General features: G+C 37.4%; 1 protein-coding gene across 1 annotated transcript in view; it reads right to left on the bottom strand.

Annotated features, from left to right (window-relative positions):
• exoc2 (exocyst complex component 2) overlaps nucleotides 1-24264 on the bottom strand; it is a 56370-nt gene extending 32106 nt beyond the window's left edge. The window contains exons 1-5 of the mRNA XM_028444707.1: nucleotides 24208-24264; nucleotides 10984-11127; nucleotides 7191-7367; nucleotides 6012-6138; nucleotides 2197-2310 (exon numbers count right to left, since the gene is read on the bottom strand). Coding sequence (XP_028300508.1) covers nucleotides 2197-2310; nucleotides 6012-6138; nucleotides 7191-7367; nucleotides 10984-11101 — 536 coding nt within the window. The 5' untranslated portion in view covers nucleotides 11102-11127; nucleotides 24208-24264. The remainder of the gene's footprint in view (nucleotides 1-2196; nucleotides 2311-6011; nucleotides 6139-7190; nucleotides 7368-10983; nucleotides 11128-24207) is intronic.
• Nucleotides 24265-26203: the final 1939 nt, after the last annotated feature.

Raw genomic sequence — 26203 nt, 5'->3', positions numbered from 1 at the left:
CCTGATGTGAAAAATATAAGAGTATCCTAATCAACTTTCACTTACTTTCATACGTGTTTTGATGTCTTCTTCTTGTTCTTCTCTGTTCTGGTGGGTTAAAAACATCCGTAAGAAACGTGTCCGTCTGTAATACCGGTCCGTCGGAAACACTTCCGTTGTGGCCATTTTGCATTTGTGTTCGTTTTCTGTAAATGCATTCACCTGTCACTTCCCGGCCACCGTAATTTGTGTTTGTTTGACTTTATTTTATGCATTTCCTGAGTCACTGTGTGCTATTTTCTTGTCATTTTGTGCATGTTTTTTTTTAGTTGTTTTTGTATTTTTATGATCATTTGGTTTTCTGTTAGTCTTTTTTGGCATTGTTTTGTGGTTCCTTTTGTCCTTTTAGTCATTTGTGTATGATTGCTCTTGGTTTTTGCATCCTCATGATGTTTTCAGTGCAATTCTGTGGATTTTTTTGGTGTGTTTCTGTGTTCAATGTGTGGGTTAGCTTAGCATGTAGCGACGCCGGTTGAGCAAGGTGAAAGGGTAAAGGGGCGGGGCTTCAATTAACTTGTCAAAGGGATTAAAATGAGGTTTATAATCTTCATCCTGAGCTTCTCTGTTAGAATGTTGCACAGGTGTGTGCTGGAAACCAGCCTCGTCTGAACTTTCTGAAGGGAAAATGTGATTTTCACACAGCGCCAGGTACAACAAAGTATTTTTATTTTGGATTTGATGTATTTATGCAGCAGAGAACCAATAACTCACAACTCGAGCACATGCTGGCGATTATTTGATCGTTATTAATTTAAAGGAGCTATTTTCTATTCATTATTGGAGAATCAGCTCTTTTTCCTTCATCACATGCTTACATTGTGTTATTAAACACACCTTTGGACTTCAAAAAGAAATTGGCAGCATTAAACACAAACATGTGATTGAGGGCCACATTATCAACACTCATGTCAGGGTTTAGAAGATCTGAGCATTAACACAGGAAAGAAAAAAGAGTTTGTGTGTTTTTGGAGTCATTATTGTTTTTTGTAGTCATTTTGTCAATTTGTATTGTTGCTTTTTGTGCTTCTGTAGTCCTGTAGTGTCATTTTGTGTTTTTGGTAGTTGTTTTGAGACTAAATTTGTGAGTTTTAGTAGTTTTTTTATCTATTTTTGTTGTCCTTTTATTAGTTTTTCTCGTCATTTTGTGTGTTTTGTGCTTCTGTCGTCAAATAGTGTCATTTTGTGTACTTTTGTCATCATTTTAAGCCCATACTACAAAGCTAGATAATTATATCCTGGATTTATCTGAGTTGTGGGCTTCACCTAACCAAACATTGTCTGTGAGACAGACACTGTCCTATGAATCTAGATTACAACAGGCTTTATCAGCTGACTTATTTGACTGATTTTACTTTATCAGTCCATCAGATATAAATCTCTATATTTACTATAGTAAAAGAAAGGATTGTATCAATGTCTAAATATTCTCTCTCCTGTCAGCGTCACAATGATCCTCCTTTTATTGGTCAATTTCTAAGAAAACTGATTGGTCAGGAGACGGGACTTTAGCACTCGCTCACTTTGTAGTATAGGCCCTCTGTGTATTTTCTGTCATTGTGTGTGTCTTGGAGTGATTTTGTGTATTTTTGTAGTATATTTGTCAATTTCTGTTGTCATTTGCTGTGTTAGCAGTCATTTTGTGTGTTTTAAGACTCATTTTTTTAATTGTCTTTTTGTGTGTTTTCGGGGGTCCAGCTTCATGTGTGCATGTTGTCACTACACAGTGTTGCATTTAAGGTCTGTCAGAATTTACAAATATTCATGTTAGGTAAACATGGTGTCACGTACTGAGTTTACCTCCGTACTGAGATTATAAACCTAACCTAATCCAATAAACAAATAAAACACGCGTCTGTTCACTTTGAAAACAAAAATATACAAAAATTAATTGTAATTTTTTTTTAGCAAAAATTTATTTTCCAGTAGTGCTGATGCGCATATACATACACAACCCAGTACAATGCGAACTCAGTACATGACAACGGGACACTTAATAATATTAATGAATAATAAAGATTCACTTTCTCATTTGTTACTAAACAAAGTTTAGTAAAAACATTGCTTGGATTGGTTTTAAAAGTCAACATTCCTGTGAAAAAGGTCTTTTAATGGTTTATCAGCTGTAGGAGGTGAGGTAATGGTGATCCAGTGACGTACCTGGACTCAGAGTGGTTCTCAATCAGGTACCAGGTAGCAGAGAAGTTCTCACTGGTGAAGTCTCCACTCATTCCTGGAAAGATCAGCTCCACATCGCTCTGAGACACTTTTCCTCTGGAACACACACACCTAAGATTAGGAATTCTGCATCTTTCAATGCATAGCAACGACACAGAAATGTCAAATCTTACGATATTTCACATACTTTGCCTCTTAAAATGGAAATAGCTAAATGACGTGGGACTAAACAATCACCTGCTTTTGAAAAAAAATCACTCATTTTCATGAGATTATCGCCCGTAAAACGTGTGGCCGAATGACTAACAAATGGAGCAAATTAAACGATACCACGTAATCTCACTTGATTTCAACATGACATTCCCTTCCGAACAACTGACGCATAAAAATATGAAATTAATAACAATGGTTAACTCACTTATACCTATTAAACATGTTTGGTATGATTTTGGGAAATTATATAGCCTAAATCTGAAAGTCAAAATAACGCAAAATGACTATAATGACACACCAAAATAAAAATCGAAAAAAATGTCTTGCAAAACACATTTTTGGACCAAGTTTTACCAAAAAATACGCAAAATGACCTCAAAAACACAAAAATGACAATAAACACAAAAATTACAACAAAACTACAAAAAATGACTAAAAAGACCAAATACAACAAAATAAACACAAAATTATATTAAAAAAAATACACATAATGACGCATAAAAATATGAAATTAATAACAATGGTTAACTCACACATCCCTATTAAACATTTTGGTACAAATTTGACAAATTATGTAGCCTAAATCTAAAAATCAACAAGATAACACAAAATGACAAATATGAAAAAACGACAATAATAAACACAAAAACAACAATAATAAACCAACATTACAACAAAAATACACTACAAAACACAAAATGCCTAAAAATACAACAAAATAAACACAGATACACAAAATGACTCCAAAACAAACATAAAATGACAAAGTTAATACCCAAATTGATTCAAAAACACCAAAAACTCCAAACACACAAGAAATGCCAAAATGAACACAAAATACACAAATCAATTTAAAAAAACCCCACAAAAAACAACAAACAAATACAAAAAAAAACAAAACAAAACAAACAAAAAAAAAACTCAAAAAACAGACAAACCCTTTGTTGTTTCCTGTGTAAATGTTCAGATGGGTCATTATTCTAAATGCTGACATGACTATTGGTCATGTGACCGTCAGATCAGATACAATCACATTTTTGTCCAACACTGTGATGAGAGGCGTCCATCTCTGCTTTCGAGAATTCTGTTCCACGTCTTCCATGTAATTAAATCAGTTTTTATAATAATTGATCATGTAGTTCAGACTTCCTCCAGTAGGGGGCAGTGAGCAGCTGGGCCGTGCAGAGGCAGAGGCAGACCCACCCGTGGACCCTAGCGTGGGAAGTGCAGTCAGTGACGCCTGTGTACGGCCCTGGAGACTCAGGACTCATTAGGGGGAGGGGGGCTTGATCTCTGCTAATGACCTGTGGTCTATGCTAGGCCCCCCCACCCCGACACACACACACACACACACACACACACACACACACACACACACACACAGTCTGTGAAGCATAAAGGGCTGCACTGAAACACACTCTGACAGAAGCACAAACTACAGCTCAGTAATGATGCAAACGTCCGTTTTGAATTAAATTAAATTAATTTTTATATATTTTCTTCTATATAATTTGTTTTAATTCTATAAATGTTATCCCAAAAATTGCTTTAAATATTTTTGTGCATCACCTAATCTATTTACTTTTTATTTATGTTTGTTTTGCCAGGGAAAATTGTATTCAGTTGTTGTTTCTTTAGATATATAATCAAAATGTTATTGGTAAATAATTATAGGTCCATGTCTCAGCTTCTGAACACTCTTTGACTTTTGGACAAAAAAATAAAGAAAATAAATATAAATTAAATGAAATTATACTTCAAATGAACTTAAATGATTTTAAATGAACCTTAATGATGTTTCTGGTTTCAATGTGACCAAAAACAAATACAAAATAAAGCAGTGAGCAGAGGCCGTGCCACAGAGGATTCCTGCACTGACTTTTGTTGATAATTCAGCGTCACACAGTGAATGTTTGGGCCTGTTTATGGGGGGTCACGACTCTTCGTCTCTGGCCACGAGCGCTCACTTGCCCTCGGCCCCTCCAAAGCTAACAAACACTGGGTCGGGGGATGGCAGAACGGAACAACACAAACTCATCATCACACAACACCACAACTCTACGGCCCTGTGGGTCTTTCTCATACACAGAGACTTGTTTCTTTTCCTCTTTTACTACTCGACATGATACATTTCTTATTTATTATATTAAGATCAGGGATGCTCGTTTTTCAAATCTTCTGCATGACCTACAGTATATGGCTAGTTCTTTTTTTTAGATTGAAGTAGGACCCTTCGTGGTTACAGTTTGTGAAATTTTGGAAATAGCGATGATAAATTATGTTTTAAATACAGAAATCTGTAATACGCCTAAAAAAAACCTAGAGATTTATATCAAATAAAAAAGCTAATTCTCATTAGGGAAGGCTACAAAGGCAGAAATAATTGAACTAATGTATGGACATCAACTGCAGCAAGTTTGGTGATATTAATAAACATTAGGTCAAAAATACAGATGTATTTGTACAAAAAAGTTCAGGCAGAAGCCCACTTTGCAACAACTGTGCCAAATTTTTCCACAAGTTTAGAAACAAGTGTGTAACTAATATGTCAGTCAAAATGATTCCAACAATTATTAGTCTTATGTTTGACCACCAGAAGCTGCATTTTGGAGTGAAATAAACACATATCAATTTTTATCAAAATTTCTGCTGTGCCATGCGTAATGCGATTTTCCGTTCCACGCTTTGATGCCGTTACGCACGGGTTTCGTTCAGCAATGCCTTAACCAATCAGAAGGCTTGACACAGCGTTGTAAAGCTCAGAACCCATAGAAATTGTTGTTATCAAACACTATGGGAGTGACTTTAGCCCTGGCCAATCAGAGCTGGATAAAGGAGGGATCGGCTGTAATGGCAATAACACAATTTGGATTTATCAAAAAATGGAATTTTATGCACATTGGGGCAACTTTTGATAAGAAACAACAAGGTAAGACAATTTGTCATCATTGCTGACTTTTTACATGGTGCATTTTCTGATTTTGTGGCGGTGTTTAAAACACAACATACCCGACCTGTATATCAGTGGATTCTGCTCGGCCTGTAGGTTCACGTCGTGTCTTGATGTAAACGTGAGTTCAATTGGAGAGGGTTATTCCAGAGTTATTGTGTGCAGGGGGTGCAGAGGGGGGAGAGGGGGCAGTGTACGGAGGGAGTTGAGATTTCTTACAGCCTGGGGGATGAAGCTGTCCCTCAGTCTGCTTTTCCTGTAGTTATATAGTGTAATTTGGTGTTTTGTGTAGTCATTTTGTGTATTTTCGTTGTTATTTTCAGAGTTTTTGTAGTCGTTTTCTGCATTTTTCTATCATTTTATGTGCTTTAGAATGATTTTGTAGTCTTTTTGTAGTGTATATCTACATTTTTGTTGTCATTCGAATGTGTTTATATTGTCATTTTGTGCATTTTTGTTTGTTTGGGTGTTCAAACCTCCCTCTATTGTACTTTAAACACACTAACTGTGCTGCACTCACACGCTAGCCGCGGTGTAGCGTTTCAAACGCACCCATATGGAGAGCGTTTGTGTCTGTTTAGGGAAGCAGACGATGACTCGGCTGTTTACGCCATGTTGGTGTGTGGGTCCCTACTTGTCGAGGTCGATGCCCAGCGGGTTGCTGGGACGCAGGGAGAGGGGGGAGAGCCCTTTGTTGCGGTCCGTCCTCATGTCGTAGTAGTTCATCTCGTCCACCCACACGGCCGACTGATCCAGGATACCTGTGGGACGGAGCAGACGCGGTCAGTGTGCCACAAACAACACCACCACCCACACAAGAGTTCTAACTGAAGACAGACACTCAAAGCTTTGGACTTCAGAGACTTGCATGAAATGAGCATCGACAACTAAAACCCTGAATAAAAGTATTGGGATTATTATTATTTTTAAGTCTAAAACATTTCATTAGATATTTAGCATCTACTATTTAACATCTGGTAATTTTTGTTTATGATTTTTTTTCTTTGTGAGATAATTTACACACAGCATTCTTGTTTGCATTTTTGCCTTATTTACAGTTTGCTTAGTTTATTTACTTATTCACTCAATCATCTATTTGTCAAGCACTATTATTTATTTATAGTTTTTTTCACATTTATTTTATTTTGTATCCAATGCACTCACATTACATTCTTTTAAATCATAAAGAGTTCAAACGATCAACTTAAAAGAACATTTTCAATATACATTTTTATTGGGTTTTTTTTTTTTTTTAATGGATAAAATAAACATTTTGTTCATTTATGAAATACAGTTTGTTTTTTTCTTTATACAGGCAAAAACTTATTTGTACATTATATCTACATATGTGAAGTGAATTAAACATTTAAAACTAGTATTTATCTATATTCTATTAATTTTTTTGGCATCTGTTTTATTTATTTTTGCATCATATTGAAGGTAAACAGGAATTTAAAAAGAAAGATAAATCTGATTTTAGGTTGAGTGGTTCTGTTTGTTTTATGTTGTATTCATGAGGATTATTAAATATATGTCTTAATATTTTACATTTATATTATGAATTGTATTTGTAATTTAAAATATTGGAGTTGATATGATTGTCTGTTCTGTGTTTGTACTTTATTGTTGTCACCGTAGACCCCAGGAAGACTAGCTGGTTGCTAAGATACCAGCTAATGGGGCTCCTTAATAAAAACATTAAAAAAATTATATAATTTTTTATATAAATATTGTAATAAATCAATAAATGAATTAAACAGTTTTTTCCTCAGAGGTTAACACTGAAAGTGTCTTTAATTGAGGTTTTTTTTACCAATCCTCTCTGGTCGGAGCAGTTTGAAGGACACGGTGGACGTTCCCAGGCTGCCTGACTTGGTGGTGACGATGATCTCTCCTTTATCGTCTTTGGCCGGACCAACGCGACACACAATCTTACTGGCAGACATCCACTCAGCCGTCAGCAGGCAGTTGTGTCCGCATATGGACAGACCTGAGGGGGGGAACACACACAGATTAGGGCTGGGCGATATAGACCAAAACGGGGCAATGTACGATATAAATCTTGATCATTTCAAATTAATTAAAGTCTGACCAGAAAGACAAGTCAGCATTAAATATGCTGATGCAAAATGCCACACAGGCTAAAATATTATCGCTGTGCTTTAAGATTGGTAAAAAAAACAACCTGTGTGTGTATAACAAACATGGACAACCAGCATCAATAAAAGTAAACGCACAAAATGACAGCAAAAAAATACAGAAAACTACTACAAAGATATAAATAAACAGATAAATACACAAAAGAACACAAATACTTAATAGGAAAATAAAATACACAAAAGGAGACAAAATGCACAATGGGAAAACAAAAATCCAAAAACATAGATACCAAAAAAAAATACACAAAACGACTCAGAAAGACAAACAAAATTACCAAAAAATACACAAAAAAACAACAAAAACACATAGGACAACAAAATACACAAAAAGAGGGAAAACAGCTATTAACAAACAGCTGCACAATATTTGCAACTTTTGCCTTTTTTCTCCTCTAATGGACAGCATGTGCGAGTGTGGCTTGTTTAGACGAAGGTCTGGGTTAAAACGCACTCAGAAATCCATCTAACAGTTCGTATCATGTTGTTCTGAGAAGTAGTGAAAGCAGTGACTCCAAAAAAAGGGTATTTTAATACAAAATAAGCTACAGAATAAAATTATATCAATATACGAGATATTGTAATTCTAAAAATCACCAAAACAGGAAACTTGATATATCTTAAATCTTGATATATTGCCCAGGCCTAACACACACATACAGACAGACGGGTGCGATCTACCAGCGTTTAGTCAAGCTGTCATGAGGGTGAAAGTTTAAGTCGGGGTATTTGTGCGTGTGGGTGGCCTTGATCTTCCTTCCTTGGCTGAGACACTTGGAGCTAACGCATCACTTCAGCGCTAAGTGGCTCTTTGCTAACAGTGGGCTCAGTAAACAACTCTGAGGAGTCGAATCAAGTTTGTTTGATCAGCAAATCAGCCACAAAAAGCGTGAAAAAGAAGCTCAGACCTGCTCTGTTCTGTTCTCACACACATCTGTGGGAGTCCCGCCCCCTCAAACCCAGAGTGGGGGTGATAGAAAAACAAGAGTACAATTAAGAATAATACAAGTCATGTTGAGCTTCCATAACACAATTCACGTTCACACCCGCAAAAAACTAACTGACCTGTTTTTTTTTTAAATGTCTCTCTTCATTTAACCCTTCCTATTATCAATGTTATATTATCATTCAAAAAATAATAGTTTACCTTTTTTTTGCACCCCAAAATAGAAAAGATCTGAATAAAAAATGTACAAGCTACACCAAATCTAAAACTGAAAGTTTGACCTGATGGTGGCGCTGCAGGAAAGGTCAAAGGTCATATCAGCAGCACAACCAATAGGGTTCATACTGTAGCGGTTATTAATGTTGTCAGTAAATTTAAGAAGATTTGGATGAAAACTATTCGAGACAAATTAATTCTAATTTAATAGTTTGTCCTGACGGTGGCGCTAGAGAACACGTCCAGTTTCATTATTACGGGTATATTTATGGATTCAACAAATAAACAAAGTGTCTGACACAAAAACTTGGTCAACAATTTTCTGAAAATCATTTTCTAGAGGTAACTATCCCTGGGGTAAAATGTGTTATTAATATTTGAGGATAATAAGAAGGTTAAAATTGGGTCCTGATAGGAGATTAAAATACCTAACATGCATGTTTTGAGATAATATCAAATATATTTTTCACCATAAAACGGATGATGAGATGAAGACAACTTCCAATTCCACTAATAATCCCGTTTAAAATGATGCGGTAAGTGTTACGGATGGACTGGTGGTCATGTTATCCTGTGACTGATAATGAATGCAGAGCTTCAGCTGAAGTGTGTTTTTAATGTGTTGGTTCATATTATTATGACTGACTTCAAATGTGTAAAAAGTTAATTGATGGTGTATTAGCTGAACTGGTGATCAGTTTACCTGGTGACACGTCACAGCAGAAGCATCTCCAATGATGCGACTGGGCGGCGTTTTGGACAAAACATGAGGGTGATTCACTGGTTAACAGTTATGAAAGGTTTCATAAATACGATTTTTGGATTTATCACATATTTCCATGGGATTTTTCCTGTAATCTCATGTAATTTCAGTGAAACTTTCTCGATTTCATAAATCATCAGCATATAAAATGTAAAATTGGTATGATTTCTGGATGTTTAATAGTCAGTAAAGTCATCTAAATAAGGTAAAAGGATGAAATGAACTGGAAAAGTTCAAAATGACGTAGAAATTCAGAAACCCAGAAAAAGGGTTGGGGAAATTTTGAAACGTAAAATCGGAAGCTGTAGTAATGCAGATATTATGACGCATGTATAGGACCATAACATTTCCACGTTAACTGAATTGCTGAATAATGATCCATGAGAAGAATTTGAGTGACATTAATGCTGCTCTCATACATCTTTATATGTAAATAAATGAAAAGGAGCAGTCAGAACAATCCAAGTCACTACAACTTATATCAACCTTTGAATTGGAGCTTACACATTTTTATTTTTGACACACATTTTTGTTTAATTATGGTATTCTTTTTATTATTATTATTTATTTTGTTTTCTCACAGGAGTTAAAAAATCATATTTTCTGGGAAAAAAATAGATCAATATTTTTTTTCAAAAAACCTTAATTTTAAAAAAAATTGGGGAAAACACAAATTGGGGGAAAAAAATCTAATGGATTTTCTAGGGCTCTACATGTTTAGGGCCTGAAATTTCCCATGATCACGGAATACTGATGGAAATTAAAGAGTTTACCTCCTAAAACATTTACTGAACTATTATTACTTTAAACTAAATCAAGCAGAAATTGCAATATGACAGAATATATCCTCACATTTGCTGAATCATTTATAAACAGTTGGTCGGGGAAATGTTGAATCTGGATCAAAGTCTTGCTAAAAAATATCTGACCTGTTGTGACAGACTTCACCTCCTGAAATGGAAATGTTCATATGACACAGATAAAACCCTTACCCACATGTTTTAGGGAAATTTCACATTTATTCATTATTTTTCTCCGTAAAACAAGTGGTTTAATGTCTATCAAGTGGGGGCAAAAACAGACGGACGTATCAAATCTGGCGTGATTTCAGGGCATTCTACTGGAGAGAAATCTGCGATTAATAACAATGTGTTGCATGATTTGGTGATGTTTAACAGCCTGTAATGGCAGCAGGTGTGTGATAAAGTGCTTCATTTACTAAGCTCGTAGTCTAGAGTCACATGTGTGGCTCTGGCCCCACACGTGACTCTAGTCGCTCTGCTTCGCTCGTGGTGGACAATTTTATGAAATATTCATTAAATGTACTATTACAGTCCAAACAACTCCAATGTTGCACAGCTTTGAACCAAGCTGCTGCTATGTAGCAAGTATGAGCTCTGTCTGTCCCTGAACACCAGAGATATTTCAGCCACAGACACACAGACAAACAGACACACAGAGATTCTTTGCGTTTATAGAGAGATTTGAGGCAGTAATCAGATTAGTGCTGGCCGTGTGCTGCTACCTATGAGGTCGGCCGGACCCGTGCCCAGGTTCTCCCCTCGGATGGTGACTTTGGTCCAGGCTGGGCCCTCTTTAGGGGAGATCCCAGTGACCAGGGGGGGTGGGCGAGAGTGGGACATGTTGGAGCGCGGGTGGAGCGGATCACCTGGAAGACAACAGAGGAGGAAAAAAAAACACATGAAAACCTTACAAACAGAGAATTTAAAATCATTATCACTAATGCTTTCATAACCTAGCATTGAACTTCATTCAACTTTACATGAAATAAAGAAAAAAATTCATGAAAAACTTTATATTTATGGTTAGGTCTGAAGTTCTGATGTGGAAAAAAGTGGGAAAAAAATGTATATTATGTCATGTTCTGTTGGTTAGTTTAGTTATTCTGTGTCTTTGTTTATTTTGAGTCTAGTCATGTGTTTAACTCTTGTCGATGTTTCAGGTGTTCCTGCTTGTGGCTCCACCCCCCAGTGATGTCTGTGTGCTTGGTTGGTGATTGATTAGCTCCCTCATGTTTTCACCCAGGTGTGGCCCATTCCTATTCAGGCCTCCTCCACTATTTAACTGAGTGCTTGGTCATAGTGTGGTTGTTGGTTCGTTGATGTTGTCAGGTTTGTTGTCTCCCTTTTCGTGTGCAGTTGTGTCTGGTCTTGCTCCCCTGTTTTGGATTTGAGTTTGGATTTTGGAATTTGCTTTTGAGGAATAAACATGGACTGGTTCCAAGAACGTTATGCCTCTATCATGCCTCCATCTCTCCTTGCATTTGGGTCCACACCCACACCGGACCGTGACAGAACGAACCAGCCCCCCGTGGACCCAGCGGAGAGGATCTTTGCAGAGCGGATTTTTTATTTTCAAAGCCTCTTACGGGAGGCCGAGGCGGGCTCGATTTCTTTGGAGGAGGATCCTGTCAGAGAGAGGTACTTGGGAACTCGACTGGCTTTTGGAGGACCCCGGAGCCTATAACAAGGTAGAGGTCGGTCTAAAAGGAAGGGTCAGCCCCGCCAGTCTCCTAGCTCCCAGGCTAGCGTTCCTGTGTCTCCTAGCTCCCAGGCTAGCGTTCCTGTGTCTCCTAGCTCCCAGGCTAGCATTCCTGTGTCTCCTAGCTCCCAGGCTAGCGTTCCAGAGTCTCCTAGCTCCCAGGCTAGCGTTCCAGAGTCTCCACGCACCCGGCCGCCGCCTGCCCTGCCGCCAGTGCCGGCTCCCCGCACCCGGCCGCCGCCGCCAGTGCCGGCTTTCCGCAACCGGCCGCCGCCGCCAGTGCCGGCTCCCCGCAACCGGCCGCCAGTGCCGGCTCCCCGCAACCAGCCGCCGCCGCCAGTGCCGGCTCCCCGCAACCGGCCGCCGCCGCCAAAGTCGGCTCCCCACAACCGGCCGCCGCCGCCAACGTCGCCGCAGTACTTGTAAAATAATACCAAATATTGCACCTTATTTTTGCGAGTATAGCATATTTAGTGTTTTTCAAGTTGAAAAAATATAGGAGTTCATAACAAAAGGGGCATAAAAAAAATGGATAAAAATATAATGAAAAACTTTATATTTGATTGGTCTGAAGTTGTTGAAAAAATATGATGTGGACAAACATATTTATGTCATTTTTAAGACACTTTTATGAAGGTTTTGGTACCTAAGCTGAAAGAGTGTAGTTTTTGTTAAAATAAAATTGCCTCAAAATCAATGTTCTTATCAATTATTGACCAACTCAAGTCTGTAATAACTTTATATTACAATATCAATATTACCACAACTATCAAAAATTCTGGAAAAACTGTTCATGACCAGACTCGACAAATTTATAGAAGACAATAATATACTACATGAAGGACAATATGGATTTAGAAAAGGACGTTCAACAGCAATGGCTATAATTGACATCACGGAGAATATAAGAGAAGCCTTTGACACAATTAATCATGATATTCTAGAAGAAAAACTTCAAAATTACGGAATAAAGCGCAACGCCTTAAAATGGATTAAAAGCTATATGACAAATAGGAGACAATATGTTGACTTTGAAGAACACACATCAAAATGCCAAACCATACAATGTGGTGTTCCACAGGGTTCAATTTTGGGGCCAAAACTGTTCATTCTATACATAAACGACATTTTCAAAGTCACAAATTGCCTAAAACTAACATTGTTTGCAGATGACACAACCATTCTATGCACAGGCAAAGACATTAACACTCTAATAGAGTCAACAAATGAGGAACTATTAAAAATTCAAACTTGGTTAGATGTAAACAAATTAGCCCTAAACGTCAGTAAAACAAAATTCATTAACTTTGGAAAGAGAAAAAAAACAGGAGATATAAGACTGAAACTAAACAAGGAAATAATAGAACAAGTAAAAGAATATAGGGCACTAGGAGTGTGGATGGACGACAAGCTGACCTGGAAAAAACATATACAAATAGTTAAAAACAAAGTTGCTAAAAGCAGTTACATCCTATGGAAGCTTCAACAAATCCTACATACCAAATCACTTAAAACAATCTATTCTTCACTCACAGCTCTGAATGTCAAATGAATTTCTGTGAATGCAACCGTGTCGGAAATGAACTGAATAAATAAATAAAATATATCAAATCTTTCACTTTGCACCTTATTAAAAAAAATGCATATTTTGTGTTTTTCTCATTGAAAATAAAATATGGTGTTTTTTATGACGGAGGGCATAGGGGAGAATTATATACAACATTTTTATGACAGTATTATGAAGGATATCGTTGTAGTACGTAAGCTCACAGGGTCCTGAGGGTTAAGGTCAGTTAACCTTTGCGTTTCTCAGCATTTACCAAAAACACAGGCATGACATATTAATTCATAATGAATTACATTTTAGAAATATAAATAATGTATTATTTTCAAATTTAAATAATATATTAATTTTCATTTCATATTCAATTGTTATTTATTATTTTACTTAGGAAAAAAAAAGTAATCAGGCTTTCCATCCGGTAGGTCCCTCAATAATGTATGCACTGTTGCAGTTATCTCTCAGATAATAGAAAAATATTGAGCAGACAGAGATCTGGGGGGTAGGGGGGGAGGTGAGGAATGTAAACATCACAGTGCAGGATAAATAAACCTTTTCCACCCCAATCATTCCCTGTGAGCCCACGCGGCAGCAGCAGATTAGAGAGAGAGAGAGAGAGGAGGACGAGGAGAAACGGAGGACGGTTAAAGAGAACGAGTGCAGAAGGTCCCCATTGTTTCACAGCTAAAACAAGACGCATGTGAAGGAAGTTCACACACACAAAGTGACACAACCGTGTGTTACAGCATGAATACATCAGAAAAGTCCCAGAATGGGTTTGTGTGTTTTCCTGTCGTTTTTCTCAGTTTGTATTGTGTATTTGTGTGTGTTCATGTGGTCATTTTTGAGTGTTTTTTTATTTTATTGTTTGGGTATTTTGGAGTCATTTTGTGTATTTTTCATGTCATTTTGTGTGCTTTTTTTGTCATCTTGTGTATTTTGTTATCATCTTGTGTATTTTCATTCTCATTTTGTGTATTTTTCATGTCATGTAGTAGTGTGCTTTTGTTGTCATCTTAGAATTTGAAAAGCTCGTCTTGGAATCAGTCTTTTGAATCAAATGTTATTTCTTGTCTATAAAGTGTGTGTGTGCGTGTATTTATTAGTGGAGGACCTATACCAAGCATGACTAACTCTCTAGATACATTACAACTAATCGCTTTTGGCTAAAGTAAAGCAGTAACAATGATTAAGATTAGCCCTCAGAGTTATATGTTTCAAAATGGCATTGCTGTCTTTAAAAGATTGCACTTCTTGTAGTGTTGACCTTTGACAGCCCCCCCCCCCCCCCCCCCCACCAACACTTCTGCCACGCGCTCCCCCCTACGCTGTGAAAAATTCCTGGTGAGAACCCTGATAATAAATATATATATATATAAAAAAATGAGTATTAAAGTCCCATCCTGACAGCATTTATTGACCCTGTGGGGGACCTTTCTTGCACCCCTCTATCCTGGGCTAACTCATGGTGGGTTTGGGTTAGCGGTGTAGCTAACCGTGCGCTGCTCGTCACAGGAAATGTGGAGGCTGTGTTTGACATGCAGGAGATAAGAGGTTAACAGGCCTAACACGAGAGCTGTGCACAGCCTTCATCAATCCCACATGTTTGGAGTCGGCCTGTTGTGCACGGAGGCAGCAGTGTTTTCTGTCCAATCCCTGCTCACACACACACGTGCACACAAGCACACACACACACACACACACACACACATGCACACACTGTGTGCACGCAGAATGACAGCTCAGTTCGGTTGCGTGCGAGCAGCTCGAGCTGGTGTTGTGTGGTCTGTGTGTGTGTGTGAGTGGATGGAAGGTTGTGCAGAAAGGGCAGTGTGTGCGTGTGTGTGCGTGCGTATACCTGTGTGTGTGTGCGTGTGTGTGGTCTGGGTGTGTGGTCTCTGGCGCGGGCCTGGGGAGAGCCTGCTGACGGCTGGGATGAGAAAAGAGCCGCTGTGTTTACTTTACTCCGGGGGCCGAGCATGGACACGGGAACACTGCCCAGACCCCTTCTATAGCACGCGCACACAGAAATGCACACACACACACACACACACACACACACACACACACGTGCACAAGTTGCACAACTCTCATGTCACGCACCATCTCAGATACTAAGGTTTAAACTGAAAAAGAGTTTTAAAAAAAATTATACACATAGGCAACTGGTGGCCCGGGGGCCACATGCGGCCCTCAGCTTAATTGAAAACGGCCCCCAAAGTAAATGCATGAAGTGACTCCAAAAACACAAAAAACAGAAAAAATAAATACACAGTTGACAACAAAAAATTAACACAAAACTACTACAAAACACACAAGATTAGAAAAACACACAAAACGAATACAAAAATGCATTAAACAACAACAAAAACACACAAAAGAACTTCAAAAACACAAAAGATGATAAAAACTAATAAAAAAATACAAAATGACAAAAATACACAAAATGACAAAAATATTATAAAACAACAAAAACACAAAATAAATAAGAACACACAAAATTAATACAAAAACCCACAAAACAACAACAAAAACACTTAAAAGAACTTCAAAATAAAGAATAAAAAGTTAATAAAAAAATGACACAAAATGACAAAAAAAATTACAATAAAACAAGAACATCAGACAAAACCCTTTGCTCTCATGTATTAATGCTCTGATCAGATACAATCACACTTTTGTGGCCCCCGTGGGGTTAAAGTTGTCCATCTCTGCTGTAAAAGTTAAACCATTCCCCCTTTAGGGGGCGTTAGAGGACTCCCTTTGCATCCTGGGCTAAATTTAAAGTGTGTCAACACTGAACAGAATCCCTGTGGCCTGAGGATCCAGCTTTGCTTTCCTTGGAAGGCCACTAACAAACAGCGGGGTCGACTTGGGTCTGCCTGGAAGTGGTTTGGGATTTTCTTTGACCGCCGTGCGCTGGCTCTGTGTTGAAAGACTTTTCATTAAAGTCTCCAAACAAATCTTTGCCGTTACATGAAACCATTTCTCTTACAACGAAGGAAAATATCCTCCGTGGCCTGAGCCGAGGGCAGCAGCAGCTCCTTAAGTTCTCCATAGAAACAACATTAAAGCTCTGCAATAAAAGCTTAAAGTGGCTTTAAAATGTTCACATCTCTACAATGAGTTAAATATGATCCACAAGTGATGGCTCAAAATATTCTACAAATTGTTAAAGCTTCTAAACCACATTTTTTAAACTGTAATTTGTGCCAAAAGTCTTTCTCATCCATTAGTTGCCGATGCCAGTGTTCCAAAGTCACATTTCTGCTGTTGTGTTCAGATGAGATATTTTTCCAATTCGCACAGAATGGAAAAGTAGAAAATAAACTGAATCTCACGCTACAAATTAAATTCAACTTGGTGAGCAGGTCCGCTCTGCATTTCTGAGGAATTGAAAAATATAGCTCATGTTTTCTCGCCAGCGCTGTTGAACGTAGAGGCAAAACACTCAATCGCCTTAAAAAACTTGGGAAAAATCCAAAAATGCTTGGATCTGGTCAAACGAGGTGTCAGTGGAAAGGTCCTGACTCTACCCGGGGGGGGGATGCACATATTCGGACTTGGGCGGACCAGACCTTTGCGCTGACACCTCGTTTGGCAATTTTTGGTTATATAATAATCACTGAATAGCAATATTGAATCTTTGAGTGGCCAATGCCTTTTTCCAAAAAAGTGGCCCTTAGAGAGTATCTGTGCCAAATACCGTCAGGTTTTTATTTTTTTACTAATCTGCTGCTCTATTTCTCGTCTCTACAGTGTGTGTGACTATTTATTAGTGGAGGACCTATACCAAGCATGAGTCACTCTCTAACTACATTCATCATCATCATCATCACCTTCACCAATTCAACTAATCACTTTTGGCTTTAAAGTAAGGCTGGAACAAAGACCACAAAAAAAAACTTTCACTTTACTTCATAAAATGTGGCCGTCCAAGTGCAAGAAATAGTGTTTCAAAAAATTATTAAATAAATGTCTGAAATTGAAATGCCATGTGGCTGCGATCAAAGTGATCCCCTGGCCGACACTGGGAAAGATTCCTGGTGAGAACCCTGTTCTATACATGTTGGTTACTCTGAAACTGAGAAGGACCTTTGGTTAGCTTAGCACGTAGCAGTGCTGGAATCACACGCTGAAAAAAAATCTCGCTACACATGGTGTGTAATTCTTTTCTACACATCACACTTCTGAGGCATTGGAAAATAAAGTTATTAACAGGAGGAACTCTCATGAAGAGTTGAGATGTGAAAATGAAAGTGTGTATAATGAGTATGCGCACACACACGCACACACGCAGCCTAATGATCTCTGTAAAAGGCGTTCATGCCTTCGATCCTTCGCTGCTCAAAGGTGACTCACATATGGCAGTGATTGGCGTGTGTGCGTGTGCGTGTGTGTGTGTGATGGACTTGTGGGGCACAAAGGGAGCATTTAGACAGCTCATCTCCCTCACACCCCCTCCCTCATCAATCAGAGCATCTCTCTCCCTGGCGGCGCGCTAACAGCACTAACTCTGCTGCTCCTGCATTACACAAACACCAGATTCCATCAAAGATCCCCTGGTCCTACTGGTCTGAATGCACAGAGACGGCCAAACATCAGCAGCTTCAGACGGAGGCCGAGCTGATCACACGGCTTCCAACAATCCACCTCAGTGTTGGCCAACACCTCTGCGGTGAGCCCAGAAAGTGACCCAAACATGTGTCGAATTACTAATAAGTGCATCAGTGCTAATGGAAGGAGCAGGTTGGGTTAAAAGCTGCTTTCAGGCCATGACAGTCCAACCTCAGCTTGACTGAGCAGCAAAAATGATCATTTTAAAGAGATCCTCAAAATGCCCTCACTTTGTTCTTCTTCTTCTGTACACTAGTTAAAATCGCTACTCCTCTGTTATTCGAGAACGGATCGAGCTGAAATGTGGTATTTTTGATTTGGGGCCCCAAAAGAAAAAAACAAAAAACAAAAATTGATTTTCTCATTTATTTGCGAGTCAAATTTTACAACGGTGGGTTGTACCGAATCATTGGCAAATACCGATATAAACTGTAAATGGGGCCCATTACTCCATACATGTCACGGGGGCACCAGCATTTTTTAAATGACTACTCCTCCGTTGGTTCTCGTTATATCGGAATGCAGTTTATTATGAATACTCTATGAATGAATATGATGAGACGGTCGGACCCCTATTTTTGAAATTTCCAAATTTATGGGAACATAGTCGTGTGATATATTGTTTCAAAGGCAATTCAACATAGGTTCCGATTATGCCTCGCACAGTTCGATTAGGGCCCCTTTTTTTGGCAATTTCCTTTAAAGTCGTTTTCTCATTTATTTGTGAGTCAAATATTGCTACAGTTGGTGGTACCAAATCATTGACACATACCAATATATAAATGGGACCCAGTACTCCGTATGTGCCACGGGGGCCCCATTTATTAAATGACTACTTTTCCGTTAATACCCATTGAATCAAGCTGTAATTTGACATCGATATTCTATGAGCGGATGTCAAAAGCCTCTCAGAGACCCTTTTTTTACTCGGTGGACCCAAGTTATTTGACTGAATTCTCGAGAACATGGTACGGTCCCGGTTGTAGTTCATCAGAACTTGTTCCAAATATGTCCTAAAACCTTTGAAATGTCCTTATTAGTAGATCTAGATTTAACAAAAGACAATATTTTGCATCATATTCATTTTTTAACTTTTAAAAATGGGACTACTTTACAGTTTTAGAGCCTGTGTTCCTCCTTCTTGAAATCACGTGATTGATGATGTCACACGGCCCCACTGCCTGTAAACATCCCATTGTTTTCTATTGGAGTGAAACCAGTTCTGAAACTGGAAAAGGAATCCATGCTGTCTCAATATGACACAGAAATGCCTTGCATGCATGTTTTGGGAAAATATCACACGTTTATGCGCCATTTTTCACCGAAAAAAGAGGGACTGAATGTGTAGAAAGTTTGACAAACGGAAAAATGTGTCCAATTCTGCCCATAAACCCTTAAAAAATCTTGCACTGCGTGTTATGGGCCGACTAATGATCATGCTATACTGTGACTGATAATAAATGCAGAGCTTCATCTGAAGTGTGTTTTAATGTGTTGGTTCAGGTTATTAAGACTGCATTCAAATGTGTAAAAGGTTATTTGATGGTGTATTAGCTGACCTGGTGATCAGTTTACCTGGTGACACGTCACAGCAGAAGCATCTCCAATCACACGGCTGTGTGGGGTTTGGTGCCAAACATGAGGGCGATTCTCCGGATGGCAGTAATTAAAGATTTCACAACTAATGTTTGGGATTAAGGGCGTAAAAAAAAATTATTCTGTGATATATCGCAATATTTCACCGGGCGATAATCGTATCGTTCCACAAAATGTCCAAATCGATTTTTTTTAAATCATGTTTTGTAACAAAAAAAGAGTTTAATTGCACTAACGTATCCAGTGAATGTAAACTCCCAGTCGCTAGGTGTCAGTGAACGCACCATCAGACCTTGTTAAACTACCTGGGCGACCGTGGCTCAGGTGGTAGTGGGTCGTCTTCTGATCGAGAGGTTGGGGGTTCGATCCCAGTACCTGACTATGTGTTGAAGTGTCCTTGGGCAAGACACTGAACCCTAAGTTGCTCCTAGTGGTCGACTAGCGCCTTGCATGGCAGTGGTGTGTGAATGTGAGAGTGATTAGGTGAATGAGCTGATATGTAAAGCGCTTTGAGATTGCTTCAGTGTGGTGATAAAGCGCTATATAAATCAAGTCCATTTACCATTTTACCATTTACTTCACTCCTCAATGCATTTTAGCTGGAAGTTGATTGCACTTTATTTTAGTAAAACGTACTGGACACTTTTATAGATGTATGTGGTTACTGACTTTAATTTAAGAATTTAACAGAATCAAAATCTGTTGTAAAGGCAAAGGTTAAACTTTTTCGAAAAATGTAATTTGACAGTTTAATAAACATACCACTTGTTTTTGATATTGGTGCTTGAATTACAGTTAGTTACCATTTACTTGCTCTCGAAGGTTAAAAAAAATGAAATAAATTGTATGTCTAACCATTTTGTACTTGTCAAGGTGAAATTTGTAATTATTGATATTGCTATGTATATATTGTATTGTTTAGTTTCTCAATTTATCAGGATATATCGTATCGTGATATACAAATTTTGAATCGTATCATATCATCAGATTCATGGCATTGCACACCCCTACTGTGGGAGGTTTTGTGCAAAACATTTAGGGTGAATCTCCAGTTGCCAAAAATTAAAACTTTCCTGAATAATGTAATGGGATTTTCCTGTCAAACTGGTTAAATTATCACTCTTGCGATGTAATTTCAGTGAAACCATCCCATTATTTAACCTCTCTGAAGCATATAAAATATAAATTAAATAACAGTAGTTGACTCTATTAGCTATATTAACATGTTTGGTATGATTTCAGGAAGTTTAATGACCAGTTAAGTCATTTAAACAGGGAACGATGATGAAATGGAAACAGAAAAGTGATGCAGGAATGTTTAAATCCTGACTTTGTGAAATTTTGAAATGTAAAATGTGAAGTCCGTAGAGATGTTGGTCTTGATGGTTTTTCAGCCCCAGCCCTGATGGAGCCCCTTTGTGACGGAGAGAGTGAACCTGACCTATAGCGTCTTAGCGTCATTACGTCTGCCCACAGGCTTTGTTTTCCTTGGTGCTCTCTGTTTGTTTGTTGGTCTCATGTGCTGCACAGACTGAGCTATGCCTAATGAAGCCAAGTCCGCAACGTTCCCACATCACAGTCCTTCACCAACAAACAGAAGAAGAGGGAAAGCTGGGCCGGCTGATGTGGGGAAATGTTTTTGGAGGATTAGGAGCCTGGAGACCCTCAGCGACCAAATGAAAGAGTGAGAAAATGCAGCGGGATCACTTCCTGCATCTATTCCAGGGTTCCCACACTTTTTTCACAATTATTTTTCTAAACTTTTACAAAATATTTTACCAAATTCCCATGACTTAGTTCTGAACCGCTAAGATTTATTCTACCAAAAATGAGCGGGCCTTTCCAGTGTACTAGTGTAACAGAGGTCTGTGACTGTGTCACAGTTCGTAGCAAAAATGTGGCACAGGGAATACAAGTTGTGTCCATCACTTATCTATCAGATAGCATCATACAATGGCACAATTGCCTCTGACACCCATTTTGCAATATTTTTTAAATAACAATGCATCAGCTATTGAATGTAACATTAAACAACAATTAACTCAGTGCTATCATGTTTAATTATAAGATAAGATTACAATTTCAACTAGAATATTTGCATTTCCTGAAGAAAATGCTAGTGATGCCCACGTCGCACTACATTAGCTTAGCATTGGCTAGCATTAGCATTCCCTTAGCATCACTGTTAGCATTAACATAACATTAGCACTAATCTAGCATTAGCATTAACCTAACAATGGCACTGACCTAGCATTAGCTGAACATTAGCATTAAGGTTGAAAAAGTTGAAATGGGTTGAAAAAGCTAATTTCTAATAGAAATGAATGGGAAAGAAAAAAATGTGACAAGTCAAAAAGTTTAAAAGTTACAAATTATAAAAGTATAAGCAAAAAAATCTCAGGAACTTTATAAATTTTCTGATAGCTAATTTGTCAAAATCGGACAAACAGTGTAGGAGGAGTTAGCGACGACGGAAGAAAAAAACAGATAACAATGTGAGGACGCCTGCTGCAAGCAGAGAGCGTGCACGAGCCCACTTTTCCTCGTGCACGGCTCTATTTACAAGTTGGAATCTGCATCGATCATACAGGCTTACCTTCCAAAAGAAGATTTGCACTTTTCCCACTATGTCAGACTCGCTACCGGTAAGTGAAAATCCATTTCAAGAGCACGTACAGCAGCCTTAAGTAAACATATCATCAGAATGATTGACATGTAGGAGGACCAATAATTAAGATGATCCACCCAAAAGTTGAAGCCAAAATAACATCGTTCACAATACCTTTAACATCTTTGGGGTTTAGTATATTTTAAACATTAAACTAAAAAAGGCTGTGTTTCCTAAACAGTTAAATTATTCAGTGACTTTCCAAGACTAGAAAATCGTTTTTTCAAATTCCTTAACTTTTCCAAAAATTTCTGACCGTGGGAACCCTGCCATTCTCACATGCGTTTCTTTAAATCCCAAAGAACTGATAGCATGAATGCTGAAGAATGTCAATGTGAAGAATATCATAAATCATAAACACAAAAGGATGGAACATTACAGTTAATTAAAATGAAAAAATATTTAACTTAAGTCCATATCTTTAGGATCAAACCAACACCATAAGAACTAGCCATAAATAATGTAACTCATTATTTACAACCTGCTTTATTTTATTCTTGTTGTGTATTTTTAATTTAAAGGACCAATGTTAAGCTAAATCTACTTTTCTGTGCTTTAAACATCATAAAGTACTATTAGGGCTTCATACACATGTCCAAAGTGTTTTTTTCATTGATTCCATCAATCGTTAGAGGGTGATTTGCTCCATTCTTACTGCAGGGTGAGCCCAAACACCTCGCTACAATTTTTTCTTCTCTAAGGGGCAGCACGTGTGAGTGAGTTCTGTAGAGCGGCTTGTATAGGTGAAGGTCTGGGTTAGAAGGCACTCAGTGATCATCTAACTGTTCTTTTCATGCAGTTCTAAGAAGTGATTAAATCAGCAACTCCTAAAATGAGTATTTTAATCCAAAAATAAGCTATAAAATAATATATATAATATATAAATATACACACACACCTTGGATCTTGATATACTGCCCAGCTCTACCCTGAATGTGTACTAAACTCAATGAAATTAAAACAACGCATTTGTATGAAATATAATTAAGGCTTTTAAAAAAAACTTTAAAAAATAAAAAATAATGAAAATATTGATTTAGCAGTGACATTCCAACAATGCATATTACAATATAACGTAAAAAATAAAGTTAAACATTCATCTTTTCCCCCAGAATTTAATCTCGAAGAGGCCAGATTTGTTATTTTTATTTTAATGTTGCCCTAATACGCTGTCGTAGATATCAGACCGATCTGTAATATTAATATCGGATTGGAACATCCTCAGGCAGAAGTAAAGTAATAATGTATAAACAAAAACAAATAAAGATATTGAAAGATTAAAATAAAGATACAAAGTTAAACGTGCACATTCCACCAAAAGCAGATGAACAGTGTAGTGCAGAAGTGTGATTTTAGTTCATGTAAACAGTCAGCTGTAGAAGAAGAAGAAGAAGAAGAAGAAGAAGAAGAAGAAGAAGAAGAAGAAGAAGAAGAAGAAGAAGAAGAAGAAGAAGAAGAAGAAGAAGAAGAAGAAGATCTAAATAACAGTTTCTGAATTACTTTTATGTATTTTTTTTAACGTAAAGCAAGACACATGCAGTCCTATTTAGGATTGTAACAGTACCAGAAACACAGATATATTATCCTATATATTGTATATCGTTCTGAGCTCTACACAGGCTGAGCTGTGACAGCTAACGTTAGCGTCAACAATTCGTCCCTTTTCCACTCATATCGTGTCTGAACAAAGAAGCTGATGAAATATTTTCATCATCGACACTCTTACAAAGTGCTAATGAACATGTTATTAAAGCTACAACCGCTGTGAGTCACATTAAGAGACCAAAAAACACACGAACACTCACTGTTTACACTGCGGCGTCGGCTGCTTTCTTCATCACGTGACTGCAGCGGACTTCCTCTCATCAATCTCCGCTTTCAAAATAAGATCATTCAAAATAAAAGATGTGAATCTTAATGGTAAAATTACAGCTTTAAAATATGATAAATACACCTTGGTTTATTGTGTTCACTGCAAGTTGTGTTTGTTTGCATTTTCATGAAATCTTTAAAATAGAGATAAAAAAAAAGGAACCTGTTTTAAATAATAAATGCATTTATTTAAACTATTTGTTTTGTATGATTTCAATAAATATTTTAAAATATGATTCATACATTTTACGGTTTTTTATGTATTTATACATGCAATGAAAATGGTTTAATAAAATAATAACACATTAATATAATTATGGTTATTTGTGCTTATAAAGTTTTTTTTTAACAAAGTCTAACATCTCTGGGAGAATGCATACTCAGCGTACGTACAGATGTAGGTTTAGCTGTAAATGACTGTAAATAAAGGAGTGTTTCTTAAAGCTTACTTTTATCTGGAAACTCAAAAAAAGTCTAATTTAAATACATAAAAGTGTTTCATGAGGTAAACACTGAAGAAAATATGCTATGAAGATAAATATTGTATTATTTCAGCACAACCGATGGTTATTCAAAAATAGATCAGATAGAGTAGAGTAAAATAGAGTAGAAAAGAGTAAAGTAGAGAGGAGTGGAATAGATTAGAGTAGAATGAAATAGAATAGAATAGATGAAGAGCAAGCAAATAAAAAAAGTAGAATTGAATACAATAGAAATGGACTAGAGTAGGGAGTAGACAGGAATAAAACATGCAGTAGAGTGAAAAATAACAGAACAGTATAAAATAAAATGGAATAGAGCGGAGTAGAATAGAGTAGAGTAGAGATAGAATGCAGTAAAAAAGAGTAAAACAAAATGAAAGGTAGAGTTGAAAAAAGTAGAATAGAGTAGAATAGAATATAGTGTAGAATAGAGTAGATAAGATTAGAAAAGCATAAAGTAAAGTAAATTAGAGTTCAGTGGAGTAAAATAAAGTAGAGTAGAGCAAAGCGGAGTAGAGTAGAGTGGCGTAGAATAGAGTAGAATAGTGTAGAATAGAGTAGAGTGGAGTAAAGTAGATGTGTAGAGAAGAATAGAAAACAATAGAGTAGATTAGAGTTCAGTAGAGTAATGTAGAGTAGAATAGAATATAGTTACATAAAGTAGTGTAGAATAGTGTAGAATAGAGTAGATTAGATTAGAAAAGAATAGAGTAAAGTAAATTAGAGTTCAGTAGAGTAGAATAGAATAGAGTAGAGTAGAGTAGAGTAGAGTGCCATCTTGTTGATCTTCTCATGGTGTTGTTCTATTGTTGTGAGAGTTTCAAACCCTGACGAGGGGACCTTCTTCTTCTTCTTCTTCTTCTTCTTCTTCTTCTTCTTCTTCTTCTTCTTCTTCTTCTTCTTCTTCTTCTTCTTCTTCTTCTTCTTCTTCTTCTTCTTCTTCTTCTTCTTCTTCTTCTTCTTCTTCTTCTTCTTCTTCTTCTTCTTCTTCTTCTTCTTCGCTGCATCACTGAGGCATTTCCACTTGTTCTGGGAAAGTCGCAGCATCGTTACAAAGCTAACGCAGACCACCCAGACTAGCACTTAGACGCAGATATCGTTACATTTATCCCAACAAATTGTGCAGAGCAGATAGAGTTGGTGCGATAAGGCCAGGCCCCGTCTTCAGGGACAGGACGTGGACCAATCAGAGCCTCCGATCACTGAGGGATCAGATCTGTGATGTTTGTCAACACCAACAATTACACAGAGCAGTAAAACATCATTATAGAAGAAGAGAAAGGTCCCAGAAGCTTTTCATTAATTAATGGAGAATAAAACATAACAACCACTTTAACAGCATTAGCTCCTTTTAACACAAAAAACATTCACTATAGTCAAAACTAAGCAATATTGTTAATTATTTATTTATGTTAAAAAAAACCTGTTCAACCCTAATAATAACATT

The sequence above is a fragment of the Gouania willdenowi genome, chromosome 4 (assembly GCF_900634775.1).
Source record: "Gouania willdenowi chromosome 4, fGouWil2.1, whole genome shotgun sequence".
In the NCBI taxonomy this organism is placed as follows: Eukaryota; Metazoa; Chordata; class Actinopteri; order Blenniiformes; family Gobiesocidae; genus Gouania; species Gouania willdenowi.
Note: the sequence above shows the minus strand (reverse complement) of the source record. Positions and strands in the feature narration are given on the sequence as shown.